Source organism: Ananas comosus, linkage group 7 (genome assembly GCF_001540865.1).
Source record: "Ananas comosus cultivar F153 linkage group 7, ASM154086v1, whole genome shotgun sequence".
NCBI classification, from domain to species: Eukaryota; Viridiplantae; Streptophyta; class Magnoliopsida; order Poales; family Bromeliaceae; genus Ananas; species Ananas comosus.
In genome coordinates this window covers 3,532,437-3,547,948 of record NC_033627.1, presented here as the reverse complement: position 1 = coordinate 3,547,948, position 15,512 = coordinate 3,532,437, and the positions used below count along the sequence as shown (strand labels likewise).

General features: G+C 36.4%; 2 protein-coding genes across 6 annotated transcripts in view; both read left to right on the top strand.

Annotated features, from left to right (window-relative positions):
- The window catches only part of LOC109712451 (protein RNA-directed DNA methylation 3), a 12,291-nt gene extending 5,898 nt beyond the window's left edge, over window positions 1–6,393 (top strand). For 2 of the 5 annotated variants that reach the window (XM_020236013.1, XM_020236018.1), the window contains 8 exons: window positions 76–151; window positions 226–384; window positions 462–498; window positions 630–688; window positions 997–1,072; window positions 1,575–1,639; window positions 2,910–4,679; window positions 4,872–6,393. In XM_020236013.1, coding sequence (XP_020091602.1) covers window positions 76–151; window positions 226–384; window positions 462–498; window positions 630–688; window positions 997–1,072; window positions 1,575–1,639; window positions 2,910–4,679; window positions 4,872–6,166 — 3,537 coding nt within the window. In that variant the 3' untranslated portion in view covers window positions 6,167–6,393. The remainder of the gene's footprint in view (window positions 1–75; window positions 152–225; window positions 385–461; window positions 499–629; window positions 689–996; window positions 1,073–1,574; window positions 1,640–2,909; window positions 4,680–4,871) is intronic. The other 3 variants (XM_020236017.1, XM_020236016.1, XM_020236015.1) reach the window with 3 other exon arrangements.
- On the top strand, window positions 14,729–15,393 carry LOC109712754 (serine/threonine protein phosphatase 2A 57 kDa regulatory subunit B' beta isoform-like; the record flags this gene model as incomplete). The annotated part of the gene is made up of 1 exon (XM_020236505.1): window positions 14,729–15,393. A coding segment is annotated over one exon (411 nt), but the record flags the coding sequence as incomplete, so codon positions are not given.

The window sequence follows — 15,512 nt, the reverse complement described above, 5'->3', positions numbered from 1 at the left end:
TATATATATATATATATATATATATATATATATATATATATATATATATATATATATATATATATATATATATAGCAGGGAGATGGGTCAGCTTCTCTATTTTCAGAGCCGCCTACCATATCATTCGAGAATCAAGATAGTTCTTCTGGTGGTATGTCTGATCACTTTATACCTCTAGTGCTATGGAAGGCGATTGTGATTATCCTAATTCACTTGATGGTGCAGCTGGTAGGCGTCGCCAATATGATAGAGATTCCCTCTTCTCCATTGGGCAGACATTGAGGATATGTAAAGGCCCTTTAAAAGGTTACCTCTGTCGTGTTGTGCGCATCTTTCGCTCCGAGGTGACAGTAAAGCTGGATTCTTTAGTGAAAATTATTACAGGTTCGTTGACTTAAAACATATTTGGCATACTGTACTATAACTTCCTTTAAAACAAGTTCTTTCTTTTGCTTATGCAGTTGATGCCAAGTTTCTTTCTGTTCCAACCAGAAAAAGGTAATTTGTATATTGTTTGTTTGGTTTCCTTTTGTGCAATATTGTTCTTATGTTATGCAAATGTGTCTTTGTTTGTCTTCCTACTTTATTCTTATACTTTTACTACTGTTCCTGCTGTTTGTGTTCAAAAGGGATGATTCAACTGGTGCAGCATCTGATCTGTTTGGAACTCAAGAAATGCCATCGATAGGTAGACTCATACATTTTTGTTCTTTTGTTGGGAACTTTCATCACTCTCTATATATTAGGCTGAATTCAAGGGATACAAAGCCCCGTCGATTGCTAGTGAGCATCCTTTTTTGGGTCTATAGAAGCGTTTTCAAGGACTATAATATAGTGATGAATTTCAATCTCTTGCATTTGTCTTTCTCTATATCAAGTTATTTTGGATTTGAACTGTCTGTGTCTCCTTTGTCTTTAATGTTTAGGTTGAAGATTTGAGTTCAATGGATCAGTAATTTGATGTTTTCAATTCCCCCGTCTCCTTTACATTTGTAGGTCCATTCTCTGCTGATGGAACAGAATCACAACCTGGTAGAAGTTCATGGGATAGTCCATTACCATCATTTGGCAGGTTGGCTTGTTTTCTATCAGAATTAGTTTTAATTCTCTCTTTCTATGCATTAGCTTTTGTTGTTTATGCATATTTTTCCAACCTTTACGAAAATTATCAGTCAGTTTTTTTGTTAGTTATTGCTTCATTCTTCTTGTTGCCACCCGAAGAAATTCTGTTTTCTATTTTGTTCAATGTAATGCAACGGCAAATCATAACAAAGTTGCAGAAAAGGGTTTACACGGAGGTCTAGTGATAAATAGCATTATGCAATTCTTTGATTTGGGAATACATGATGCAAAATGAGTTAGTTCCTATGTATCTCTTTACATTTCGTGCATGAAGACAGTTGTCTTATAAAGCTGTGTTATGCTCTTTGTGTTTTGAGAAATAGCTTCACTAATTCGGTAGATCAATTGCTCCTGTTTCTCTTATTAAGTAAGATGAATAGTGACAATTAGATATGCATCAAAATATATAGGCGGTTTCACTTATGCTGACTTCACCATTCACTATGTTGCAGTGACGGTTGGCAACCATTTTCTGCCTCCAAGCTATCAGCTGCTGGCAATACTGACAATAAAACAGGTATCATTTTTAACAGTCACATTATGAATTAGCAGATGTGCCATTTTCCTATAGTTTCATGATGGTTTGGATACTACTATGTCAAGTTTGAATGTATTTTCCTTGTATTATTGTGAATAGTTGTTTATAATGCCTGATTGTATAATCTTCTCAACGATGTGAAAGTGTTTTTCTTTCCCATTTTATCAGGCCTTCTTTGCCAATGGAGACCGAATGAGTCAACAAAAATGGAATTAGTCATAAAGTTCTCGTATGCCAGTACTTATTTTGTACTCTTGAAATTTTGACCAAGTCATGTTCATTCCTGAAACGTACATGGACATGATAAAACTGTATCCGTAGTTTATTGGCAAGATATGGTTTTCAGTAAAATGGGCCTTGTTCTATTTGCAGTTGAAAGAGGACTGAAAAAGTGGTGGAAATTTGGCTTTTTAGAATATTAGCCCAATGGTGTTTATCAATTTGAGAGTGATATAAAAAAGGCTAGTTTTGGGTCAAACTGGTGGCTAGCTAATCTGAGCATAAATGATGCACTTGTGCTCCTACTTTATCCAACCAGGAAGCAACTTTAGATTGCTGAAAAAAAATTGCTGATAGTCGATAGCCAGTCTTCATCTTTTGAGAAGTCCATTACAGCATGATGATTAGGGGTGGAAGATCATAAATGCCATCATTTTCTCTCTACCTAAACGACGTCAAGTTATGTAGAATTTTGGAGAAGGATACATTACCTGTTTTAGCACTGAAGCAGGATAACCTGTGAAATATGCTATCTACAAACTTTGGTGTCAAAGAAACCTAAAAAGAATATTACTAAATAGATGGAGGGATCGGGGGTTCTCATTATATGGTAATCTAATTTTTGAGATGGATAATCGCTTTCATTTGTTGCCTTAAAATTGGGGAACATGAATGATGAAAAATCACTTTCCCAATAGAATTTGTTCCCACTGAGCATTTGGGGGTATATAGATGGTGGAAAATTTCTCTCCACCCTTGACATTCCTGTCTTGACCCTTATCTTGAATATTGTTGCTGACTTGCTGTCCTCTTAATCACAAGTTATCTTTAGCCTTGATATGTGTGAAAAAGGTGAGTTCTCGATCTATTGCTTGCTTAATAAATTAGTTTTTCTTTTGTAGAATGTTTTGGTAGAATATAACTATATCAAACTGTGCTTTCTTGGGTAATAATGGATGTCAGTTCTTGATATAATTCATTAACATGTTATCTTGTGTTGCAATTATACATTTTTGCTTGCTATCATCAGATGACGTCGACCCATGGGGTAGCAAGGTGAAATCTGATCAATCAGCAGACACCTGGGCTAATGCAGCTGCCCCTAGCGGAGATCAAAATTCATCATGGGATAAATCAACAACTAATGCCGCCAGTGGTCAAGCTGATACTTGGCAAAATAACTCAAATGATTGGAGTAACAAAGGTTCTCAAAAAAGCACTTCTGACGCCGGTGGATGGGAGAAAGAAAAAACGCTGGCAAGTGATTCTGGAGGAAGCTGGGGCACGGGCAACAAAATAAGCAACTTGGATAATTCAAAAACTGGTGGAGACAATGCCTGGGATAAAGCATCAAACGATAAGGACAAAGGGAAGGGTTCTAGCTGGAACGAACCAAATAATTGGACAAAATCTGAGGCTGTTACCAGCAAAACAGATTCTTGGGATGTTAAGGGCAAAGCAATTGCGATGGATGATGGTGATACTTGGGGTAAAGCTAAGGGAAAAGGAATAGTGATAAATGAGGACGATTCTTGGGACAAAGCTAAGGGAAAAGGTATAGTGATAAAGGAGGACGATTCTTGGGGCAAAGCTACGGGGAAAGGAATCGTGATAAACGACGATGATACTTGGGGCAAAGCTAAAGGAAAGGGAATAGAGATGAATGAAGATGATCCTTGGGGCAGAGCTGCAACGAACCAAAGCAAGAGTGGTAATGAAAGTCAAAATTGGGGATCAAGCCAAAGTCAAGAAAAAGATGGTGCATTCAAAGGAAACCAAAGTGGTGGTTGGGATGCTGCTGCTAAATCAACCCAATCATCAGCAGCTGGAGGCAACACCAGCAGCTGGGATAAAGCAGCAAAGGAGAAAACTGAAACTGAAAGTGGCAATTGGAATAAAGCAGGAGTGTCTAATCAAAATCCAAATGACAACTGGTATAAGCCAAAATCTTTTGGTGGTGATTCTATGTCGAACTGGAACAAAGGAGAGGACAAAGCTGACAGAGATAACCAAACAGATAGCTGGAACAAACCAAAGAGTTTCGATGGAGGGGATTGGGCCAAAAGTGATAAACAGGGTGGCTGGAACAAACCAAGTGGTAACTATGGAAACAATGGTGCTGGTGGAGAAAAACATGAGGAGAGAAATTGGAACAGGAAAGGGGATTTTGATGGATCTAAGGGGTCTAGCTGGAATAGAGGAGGTCGATATGGAGGAAGAGGAAGAGGTTGTGATAACAATGAATTTGGGGATTCCAGGGACAATTCTGTAGACTATAGACCTTTTGGTCGCGGTGGAGGTCGTGGTGGTGGCTTTGGCCGTGGTCGCGGGAGAGGTGACTCCTCTGATTGCAGGAATGAACGGCAAAGTTCCGGAGAAGGAACTTATTCTAAAGCTCCTTCTAGTTGGGCTAGTGATCAAGGTGCTGGCTGGGATAAATCTAGTAGCTTTCGTCGAAATGAAAAACCAACAGATAATTTTATTCAGGATAAAGATGCTGCTAATGAGGCAGGGAAGAGTTGGGGTGCTAAAAGCTTGTCGGAGCCGAAGAAGGATGACACAGACACCAATTGGACTTCTTCGGATTCTAAGTGGAATCTTGGGCAGTCCAAGAGAAGTGAAGATGGTGGTGGAGATAAGTGGAATGCGTCGAAATCTTCTAGTTGGGATAAGTTCTCATCTGAAAACAAATCAGCTGATGCATCTGTACCTACAAGTGGATGGAATAGTTCAAATTCTTTGCAGGACAAGCAATCAAGTGGCTTCTCTGGGAAAACATTTGCTGCTGAGGATGCTGGAGGTAAGTGTTATATTACAACAGTATAGTCTATTTGTATGTTTTGTTGAATAGGTATTCTTTTTGGGATATTTGGGAATCGAAATAGTGTTGCAGGTCTTTTGTTGATGTGCCGTTTTGTGCATTTGTTATTTGTTCTTTATCTTGTATTCCTTGTGAATGGATTTTGAGAAGCCGATTGCTTGCGTTTTCAAGCAGGTCAAGAATGTGAAGCTGATCCTTGGGCTAGTAAGGTGACTTCTAAAGCTGGAAACGATTCTTTTGATGCGGGATGGAACAAAGCTTCTACCAAAAGTGGCACCAACTTTGATTTGTTGGAGAAAACAAAGCATGCAAGCAGTGATCCTGCAGCCAATGATAAATCAGATGCGTGGAATGCTAAAGGGAGGAAGTCGACGTTGGGAAGTGAAGAAGAAGATGCTTGGGGCAAAGCTTCAAAGCCTCAAGAGAACATCACCACCGAAACCAATGTTGGAAATAGTTCAACTTGGAATAAAGAGCAAGATACTAGCTTAAACAGCGGAAGCAAATGGGAGTCAGCAGCTTCACAAAGGAGCCAATCAGAGTCACAATGGAATAACTGGGAGAAGACAAAAGATAAAGGTGCAACTCCAACAGACAGCTGGAGTAAATGTTCTTCATTTGATGGAGGCAATGAATCCACCTGGGATAAACCAAGAAATTCTGAGGGTCGTGGATTTGGTGGGTTTGGTGGTGGAAGAGGAAGAGGACGCTATTCTGGAGAAGGTGGTTATCGATCTCGTGACAACGACTGGAACAAACCAGCAGATCGCGGGAACGATCACCGATCTAGTTGGAACAGAGATGAAAACAATGGAAGTAGCAATTGGAATCAGCGAAGAGATTCTGACAGCGGTAGAGGAACTAGCGGGGAAAGAGGAAGGGGTCGATATGGAGCAAATAGAGGTAGAAATCAGGATAACAGTTGGAGGGGCGGTAGAAATCAGGATAACAGTTGGAGGGGCGGACGAGGAAACTTCGGTGATCGAACTTCCCAGAATAGTCAAGGATCTAGCTGGGGCAAATCGGATGCCGTTAACAGTAGTGATCAACAAGGGAACAACGATTGGAGTCGGGGAAAACCGGCTGCTGGAGAAAGCGCTTCAGCATGGGGCAAGCAGAGCTCTAACTGGGGAAAGGATGATACAGAAATCAAGGGGAACAACGCACCGTCTAGTTGGAATAACAACACTGAAGAGAAGAACAGCTGGAACACCGGGAGAGCTTCTGGAGTTGAGAGTTCTGGCTGGGAGAAAAATTCGACTGGAAGTGGAAGAGCTTCTGGTGATCAAAGCGCCGGGTGGGAGAAAAGCTCGCCCGGAAATGTTGGAGCTATGTCGGGAGGGGGCTCGCGGGAGAAACCCAAAGAAGCCGAAGGCGGCGGTGCGGATCAGGGAAGCTGCTGGGATAAAGCGGCCGGGGCCTGGGGCGGGGCTAAGGGAGGAAGCAGTAGCAAAGGAGGGTGGTAGTTGCTGTTGGTATTTAGTTACTTTGGCCAAATTTTCTGTAACCTCAAGATTCTGTGTTGGCAGTTTACTAATATTGGGATGTTTATGGTTTTCATGTAGATATATATTTAGAACTTAAGAAGGCTTTATCATGCAGCTGTTTTAATGAATCTCTCTCTTCAGATTCAGAGCTATTGTATTTCTTATTCTTTTTCTCCCTCATTTTCTAATATTTTTGCTTTTTAATATCTACGAGTATATGCTTTACTTTGTTTGTTAATGATGAACTATTCTTGTTTCTTCTGCATTTGAAACTCGAGTTGTATTTTTGTTAGGAATCAGAAGCTCGCTTTCTGATCGATTTTGCAGCGGAAGATCTGTAAACCCTTTTTGAGGAATGAGAGGCCTGTCCTAGTACATACAAGTTGGTCCTCTAGCAATTTTATTTTCAAGGATTTTTTTTTTTATATTTTTTTTTCCCTGGTGTCCTCTTTACACTGGACCGTAAAATGGAACCCTGATTTTTTTTTTATTTTTATTTTTTGGTTTAAGTTGATTTATTTTAATTGAAAATTTTATTAAAGTATAATCAGCCGTGCTGTCAACTTTTCTGACTTCAACTGTTTAAACAACGTATGGGTTTATTTTTTACAAAAAAAAGAAAATAATAAACGATGAATAGTTGCTAAGTTTAATAAATTTCTTAATTCAAAGGGTGGAAGTAGAAATAGTTCAACGCTGATTAAAAAGCCCAATTAAGTCAATTGAAGCCCAATTTTGATTATGGAGGCCCAATTACTACTCATCTTGTTGTTAGTTGGGTGGATTAAATAACTTTTGGGGCTTGGATATGAAATCCAAAATAAGCATATGAATAATGAACTTTCAATTTTGGTAATTATATTTTTTAAACTTTATCACCTAGTTCAATAGGCTCCTCTTCTCAATTAAAGTTGCTAATTATGTACTCATTTTGGTTGTGTGCATTTGCATATAGTTCTATAAAACTTTAAAATGCAAGCAAATTTATTTTTTAAAGGATAAACTTCAAATACCACCCTTGTGGTTTAAAGTGTATTAATTTAATATTCTATGGTTTTATTTTTCTCTTTTTATTAGCTTCTCTGTTAACATTTCGTTAAATTATATACAAAAAACTTCAGATACCCCACCTATATTTATCAAATATTCACTTAATATCTTTTAAGTTTAACTTCGTCGATTTAATGAAAAAATCTGACGAAAAGAGAAAAATGAAACCACATAGTACTAAATTGATACACTTTGAACTATAAGATAATAAAGTGAGAAAATATAAAATCACAGAGGTGGTATTTGAAATGTACCCTTTTTTATATTCTAACATGTAAAAAAAAAATTTATTAGAGTGTGGTATTACTTATTCTTTACTTTGTTATCAAAATTGGAAGAGAAAATAAATTTTTTATTATAGGGTTTCACAGAATTATGTACGCGACTTCTGAGATGAGGGTTGTATTGAATTATTTGATAAAAATTAAGAATGTAATTGTCAAAATTAAAAGTTCATAAATTTATTTGTAAAGAAGATACCAGCCCCCTCCCCCTCCCAAAAACGACAGTAAAACTATTTTCATGCTAGTGTACTTGCCCTTTATTTTTTTTTTTTTTTGAGAAAACTTCAAATCTCCTATGTGGTTTCGCATTTTTTTATTTTAGTACTTTGTAGTTTAAAGTGTATCAAGTTAGTATTCTGTGATTTCTCACTTTATCACTTTAGTACCCTGTGGTTTAAAGTGTATTAAGTTAGTACTCTGTGGTTTTATTTTTGTATCAAGTTTGTACCCTGTGGTTTTATTTTTTTATCAAGTTAGTACCCTATGGTTTTTAAACCATAGGGTACTAAAGTGATAAAGTGTGAAACCACAGGGTACTAACTTGATACACTTTAAATCACAGAGTACTAAAGTAAAAAAGTGTAAAACCACAGAGTACTAGCTTGATACACTTTAAACCATAGGGTACTAAAGTGAGAAGGTATTTGAAGTTTTCCTTTTTTTTTTAAGTGTTGAAGCTGTACTTAGGAATGCAAACGGGGTGGATTTGGAGGCGGCCGCCCCGCCCCGCCCCGCCCCGCCTCCCATCCCTAATTTGTGATCGATTAAAAAATATATTCTATAATCCACCCAGACTAATAATCCACCTCCTACCGGCGCCCCCAATCCCCCGCCAATTAATATTTTTAAAAAATTATAATATTATTAATATTTTATAAAATATAAATTAATATTTTTTAATAATAATAAATAATGTTACTAAGCTATGTATAAAATTAACAACATTAATTATAAAAATTAAAAATATTAATCACAATCCGAAGCAAAATTCAAAAGTTTCAAATACATGAGAAAGCTGAGAACACCAATTTATGTGTATTTTGAACTTTCTTATAAATATATTATTTTTTAGGAATATTTTTTTAAAATATAAATAGTTTTTGAGGCGGATTAGGAGTGGGTCAAAATTTTTTTCATTTTCTGTCCTGAATTTGTCTCGGATCATAAAAATAACCCAGTTTCCTGCCTCGAATCTGTTTATTTCTTTTCGTTTACCGCCTAATTCGGAGCGAATCGGGGTGGGAGCTCCACCAACCCGAATCCGTTTGCATCCCTAGCTGTACTCATTGTTCCTGCTCCTGTTCCCAGTCACTTCTCTCTTCGGGGGTGTTTAGCCTAACTTTTAAAATGCGTTTTTGGATTGAAAAGTGATTGTCGGCCCTTCTTCTCATTTGACTACACAATTGCTCTCTTTATTTCTTAGATAATCAACTGTGACTTACCATTTCTATTCTAGTCCCAATTATTATAGATTCCTCCATATCTACATAACATAAATGAGTGGCTTCTACACTTAGCACTTAAATAATGGTTAATTACCTTCATTTGTAACTCTCCCATTCTTCCTTTTCTTCCCTTGCTTTAATGATAATAATTTTTTTTTAATAAAGGAAATGCTTTAGCTTCCATCCATTGGTCAGATGCAAACCAACAATTGGTAGGACATCTTGTGTGTTAAATATATAACAAATAAATATTATTTTTCAGTAATTTAACCTTTTGAAGAATAATAGTTTTTTTATATGATACCAGAATAGAAAATTCTAATATGATAGTCTCGCATGATCACTTAGCCTTATATTTTTTTTAGTCCCGTTTGTAAAAATCGCGGCATGATTGAAAAATATTATCGTCGTACTGCTAGATCAAGCCGATCCTAAGAAATTTTTTTAGTAGCAGCTTTTCGAAACAACAGAAATATAGACCGTAAAATTGAACCTTTTGCTTTTAAATGATTAGATCAATATTTTACCTTCACGTCTTCGTCGTCGCAAGTTGATTGTCTCTCATCTTTGGTTGATAATTGATAATAATGAATTTTTTTTTTTTTTTGAGAGAGATAGGTAGCACACTATCCGCTTTGTTTATTTCGTTTAGAAATAAACTTAGCTGGAAATGTGAATCAATCAGGATTCAAACTTAGGACCTCGGATGCTAACCATTAAACCCTTTACCGCTTGCTATAGGGACGGTCGGTGATAATAATGAATTAATACATAATAAAGTAGGCTAATTTATCTTTGTACTTTGCATGGGATTACAAATTTATAATCATAACAATTCACATTATCCAAAAACGATTCAACATCATGAAACCTCCTTGATGAGGACATCTCCCTTCTCCTTCAATCCACTCAAAGAAGAAATGAGTCATGTGGTATCAATCAATAAATGGATAAAACAAAATCACAACTTTGTCTCAGTCACACTCATAAAGTGCCAAAATCATTAATTAGTTGGTTTAGAGTATTACATTGGAGTAAAGTAAGTACCAAGTAATATGTGCTTAGTGCATCCCATGATTAGGGCTTTGCCTAATGAACTTGGTTAATTCTAATATACAAATACTTGTTATATTTAGTACATCTTGGTATGGTTCCTAATTATTAATCCTGTTGTAAAAAATTGGAGCAAAATTTTTTTATCTATCCTACACTTTTCTTAATAAAAGTTTACGTCTTATTAATATCGCTATTAGAAAGTAAGAAAATGAGCTAAAAATAAAACAATAACGCTACCCATACACTCTATAAATAATTATAGTGCAATTAAAATTTGTCGAAACAAAGCAAGATATAAGCGTACAGCTCCTGAGAAAAAAAGAAGATAATTTATTAAAAAAAGCAAGCCTATTTTGCAAAAAAGTAAAGAAAAAAATTTATTATTATTAATAAAATAAATTTATTTATCATTCCAATAAAAAAAGAAATCCCAGTGAGGAGGAGGAAGAAGGATTAAACAAGCTGGACCAAATTAACATGGGCCAAAAAGGAGCAAAATTGTTTTTAATTTAAAAAAAAAGAAAACAATTCATGGGCATTATATGGGCTCATATATATATATATGTGTGTGTCCAGTTCCAATGAGTTGTTGATTAGGGCCCCTTATTAACACCACTTACTAATTTTTTACTATTTTATTACAACCAGTTAAATTAATACAACTAAGAAAACTACCCCCCATTTATATGTCCAAATAAATCACAAAAGCCAAAGTCTATCTTATTAAAAACAAAAACAAAAACAAAAACAAAAACAAAGGAAAAAAGAAATCCAAGATTACAAAATTAAACATTAATTTCCTTGTGGTGGCAAAATTTTGGGAACGAATTATTTAAAGAATTTAATCGAAGACACAACACTGTTTTTTTTCTTTTTTTTCTTTTTTTTTTTTTTTCCAACCCTTTCTTTTTGAGCTTAATGTCCCTCATATTGCTAAACCATGCATAGAATTCCAACCGTACCCAGTACAATTAATGTTTGTTATTTCCATACGAGTGAAGCATTTATTCTCCTCCCAATCTTTCTTTAAAGCACCTTAGTTGTAAGTTTGCATGTTTGGTTTGTCTAAGATCTCCTTCCTATTAGCTAGCTAGTGTTAGTATTTCCGGCTTAAAATTGATGATACTTCCACAGAGGTGAACCCAAACAAAATATTCCTTCAAGATAAAGGTGATTTAAGATCCCTTCAAGATAAAGGTGATTTAAGATCTGTTGCACGTGAATTTGCAATTGCTGCTTTGAATTTGTAGCGGAATAACGCAAGTTCTATGAGAATTAAGAGCTTCAAATTTAAGATCTGAGACTAAGAATACATTATAGAGGATGATCTGGGAGAGAGTATGGGAAGGTTGAAGTGACAATCTTTATCAAATATCTTGCTGGTTTTAGGAGGGAAAATTAATTGATTACAATGCTGATAGCTGTAAGGTCGTTTAGAGGATGGAAAAGAAAATAGTAAAATTAGATGGAGACATATAGGTCTCTATTTTCATAATTTTTGGGGCAAAAAGGAGATCTTCTTGAATCTAATGATTCAATAATTTTCATTTGAGGCAAAGTTATGATCTCTAGGAAGCTTCTACTAGGATATCGTTTTGTAGGATAGATACTTCAAAATGTGAAAACATAGACTTTTGTTGTACTTGTTGCCGTTATTAAGTTGACGGAATGTCATGCATGTGGCTATGAAGGATCGGCATATTGCAATGGACTGACAAGATTGATCTGTTTGCTCTTTAAGGAATTTGTGATAGATTGAGGGGAATGCCATGAACATCATCATGAGAATTTGTTAGAGAAGGTAGCAACACGTAAAGATGGCCTTGTTTCCTCATTTTTCAGTTCTTCTCGAAATGAATTGCAAAATTGGTGTGTGACAAAGAATAAAAAGTTATCAACTACCATATGGTATCACTTTCGGCTTTAGGTTATGCAGCCAGTTGCTAGGTGCTCTTATGCCCTAGGCCCAATGGAGACCAAGTGCAAATTTGGTGTCCATAGTTCAATATTCAAATCACTACTTATGACAGGCTCGTTTTGCATGATCATATTTAAAGAGTCATCCATGCAAGACTGTTATATGTTATCTTAACATAAGTGTGTTTTCTATGTTATTCTGTATAAATTTTTAGCTTAATCATTTCATATATTGTTAGCAATAGTTTGAACTGTCGAGTGGAAAATTGATTTGTTGAACTATAAAGAGATGATTTGTAAGATCTTCTTAGTCTAGTTGTTTATATGTTGTACAAGCTACTGAATTATTCAATGTTTTCGTTATTTTGTCAAAAAAACATGCACACTTCCCACTTTTTGAGATATGTATCACACCCTTTAGTGCATGGAAGTGTCAGTATTTCTGCACAGTATCTGCGGTTTTATTTTCTTAGATCCTTATTGTTGGGTAATTGCTCTTTGAACTTTAGCTTTTTGATATTAATAAATCCTATTTTGGACCTTTATGTAGTTGTGTAGTTTTGGGATTGTTGGATGTAGAAGAAACCTGAACCCACATATGAGTAAGTATACACCACTAGTGTTTTTGATGGGCTCTTCCTTACAGAGGAGAGTGGCATGGTGATTGGCACTTCAACAGTTATCCTGTTGGATTCTCCTATTAGTAATGTCTTCCCTAAGCCGGAGAGGAGCCCAACAGTTTCGGATGACTTCCTCTTGTCATAGAAAAATTGTTTTCCAACAGGCATTGGTGATCATGGTTATGACAGGGGTAAGGAAGGGAAGGAAAGATCCCTACAACAATATTTAACGTTACACAATATATCTCTTAGAACAACAGTCAACGGACACAAGTTTAGTTCCCTCATGAAAATGTAATTCTTAAGAGAGTTTTAAATATTAGGCTGATTCAATAAAAGTTCTGGTTGACGGTCCACTCTGTCAGTTAATCCAGCTTTCTAGACTTGCAAAAGACCATCAACTCATTTTACAGAGGAAGGGCTGTTATTCAGAGACGTGTTAATTAAACTTGATTACCTGATTGGCTTCCGCTAGTCACAATGTACGTAAGGCAAATCTATATGCATGTGATGCACCTTCCCTGGTGAGTACATATCGGCTCTGACAGTGGCACTAATGTAGTCCGTGCATTATAATGAATGATTGGCTAGGTATAGAGCACGCTGAAGCATGAATCCTTACTTTTGAGGCCTTCTCTTGTCCATTGTATAGGTTGGTCGTCTTGTAGTGCGTATTTTGAAACTTGGGCCACCTCTTGTCTGCTGTATAGGTTGGTCATCTTGTAGTGTGTGTTTTTTACATATTGTCTGTATTCAGCACTATTATGATTATTAAAGATAGTAAGAATTGTTTTTTGGTCTATCTAAAGGATTCATAACTTTAGGAAAAAATTACGTCATATTGTTATCAGTTATGTAAGTGGCGTTTTTTGAGTGGACGTTTTGTCAGATAAGGCAGGTTAACTTGTATGTGTTTTGTTCCTCGCAAATACTTTCAATAAGTTAACGTAAATACCTTCTAAACCATGCTCAAATGCTCAGGAAGGCTTATGTTAGACCTATCCAATTTCATGATTAAAGATCAAAGCCTCTCAAGATTTCTTGAGGATCTTTGGTGGGACAAAACGTGTAGGATAGACCTCATGCAAGAGGGCACCATTGACTTTTATCATGTAGTTTTCATCAGAAACAAACCACTGCATCGTGTCCTTCAGTCACTGATGTATATTTAGGACATTCATAATTCTTGCAAAATGTAATCTAATAATGTGCAATTATACTTTCACTGTACACTGGAGCCTGCAGGCTTTGATTTTTACCTTACTATGCCTATATATGTTCAGTGTGTTGCTTACCTGTTGGCCTCTAGCTATTTATTCTTTTTGTTAGTTTACACACCATTGGTGCCTTATTAGTTAGCTTTTAGAACGTCAGTATTCCCCTTTTTTGTTTCGTTAAAATTCTTTTAAGAGAAAATGGATTGCAACTGCCGCATCTTTAGTGTGTAGTGGCATTATTAATCTTTGTTAGAGCCATGGTTTCAGTGACATTCCAAATATGAATTTGCAGTCAAATGGAATACAGTGGACAATGAAATAATGGCAAGTCTTCTTTCGAAAAAGAAAAAAAATATAATGGCATAGCTGTTCTTCTCAAAGTTTAATAATTTCGGCCTTTTCATTAGCTGGTAAATTATCCTTGCCAATCATTGTAATATTGAATTTAAAAAACATTTTCAGTTACATGTAGTTGTCGCTTTTTTTCATAGAATGCCAGAAACATCAGTAAAGGTTTTGCATAACATGTTACAGTGCTGGTGCTTTTAAAATCATTATCGCCATGATGTTGTCTTGTGCATGAAAGAAACTGAAAAAAATGGAAGAAAAACCCCCCAAAACCTTAGAAATAGTGTGTTCCCTGTTCCGAAACTTCACAGCTATTATTATATGATCAAACCACTGCCTACCATTGGATGGTAATCTGTTGGAAACTTACTGAATTTGTAACAAATCAAATTAGTGTAAAATACAAAGTCGAACTTTAATAACTCCAAAAATAAAGTACAATTTAGAGTTGAAATGAAACTTCAACTTTCATATTTGTTGCATGTCTCAGTGCCCGTCAATCTTTTCAGTTCTTATATTTTCATCACGGTAAGTTCACTCCCTACTTTGGACATCTTGTTGGATAGCACGTGATGGTTCTTTATTTTGCATCCCTTTCTGTTAAACTGGATCTTGTGCTGGTGTTTTCCTCAACCAATCATTTGTCATCATTGTTCTGTTTTCTAAGATAACCTTTTTTTTACTTGTCTCGTACATTTTTTCCAAGGTTGCCGAACGGGCCTTGTTCCTATGGAACAACGACCACATCGTGAGCCTAATAGCCCAAAACCGTAGCGTCATATTCCCCATCATATTCGAAGCCCTCGAGAAGAACATCCGGAGCCATTGGAACCAAGCCGTTCACGGCCTAACAGCAAACGTCCGCAAGATGTTCCTCGACATGGACAGCGAGTTGTTCGAGGAGTGCCAGAGGCAGTTCCTCGAGAAAGAAGCCAAGGCCAAGGAAGTCGAGGAGCAGCGAGAACTTGCGTGGAGACGATTGGAAGCCGTGGTTGCGGCCAAAGCCGCAGGATGAACACAGCAGGCTTTTGTCGAGTAGGTACCATGCGCCCCCTCCCTCCTCCCTTTCCCTTTTCCTTTTTTGTTTTTTGTTTAAATTCATGTTTTCATTTGTTTATCTGTGGTATCGCCGTAACTTAAAAAACTGTATCATTTGTGGATATATGCCCTCATATCATATGAATGGCTTCCAAGATTTATTTCAGCACTTACTGAAGTGAGATGGCACATTATCATTGTTGTTTTAATGTTGTTCTTTTCGCTTCGCCCTTTTTTTTTTTGGTTCTGTAGGTGGAAATGTGCAATTTTGTTCTGTAGAACTCATCTATGGGAGCTAATTCATTTGTATGTAACAAAATGGCAGTCGTTTTTTCGCGCTGCCCGTATTT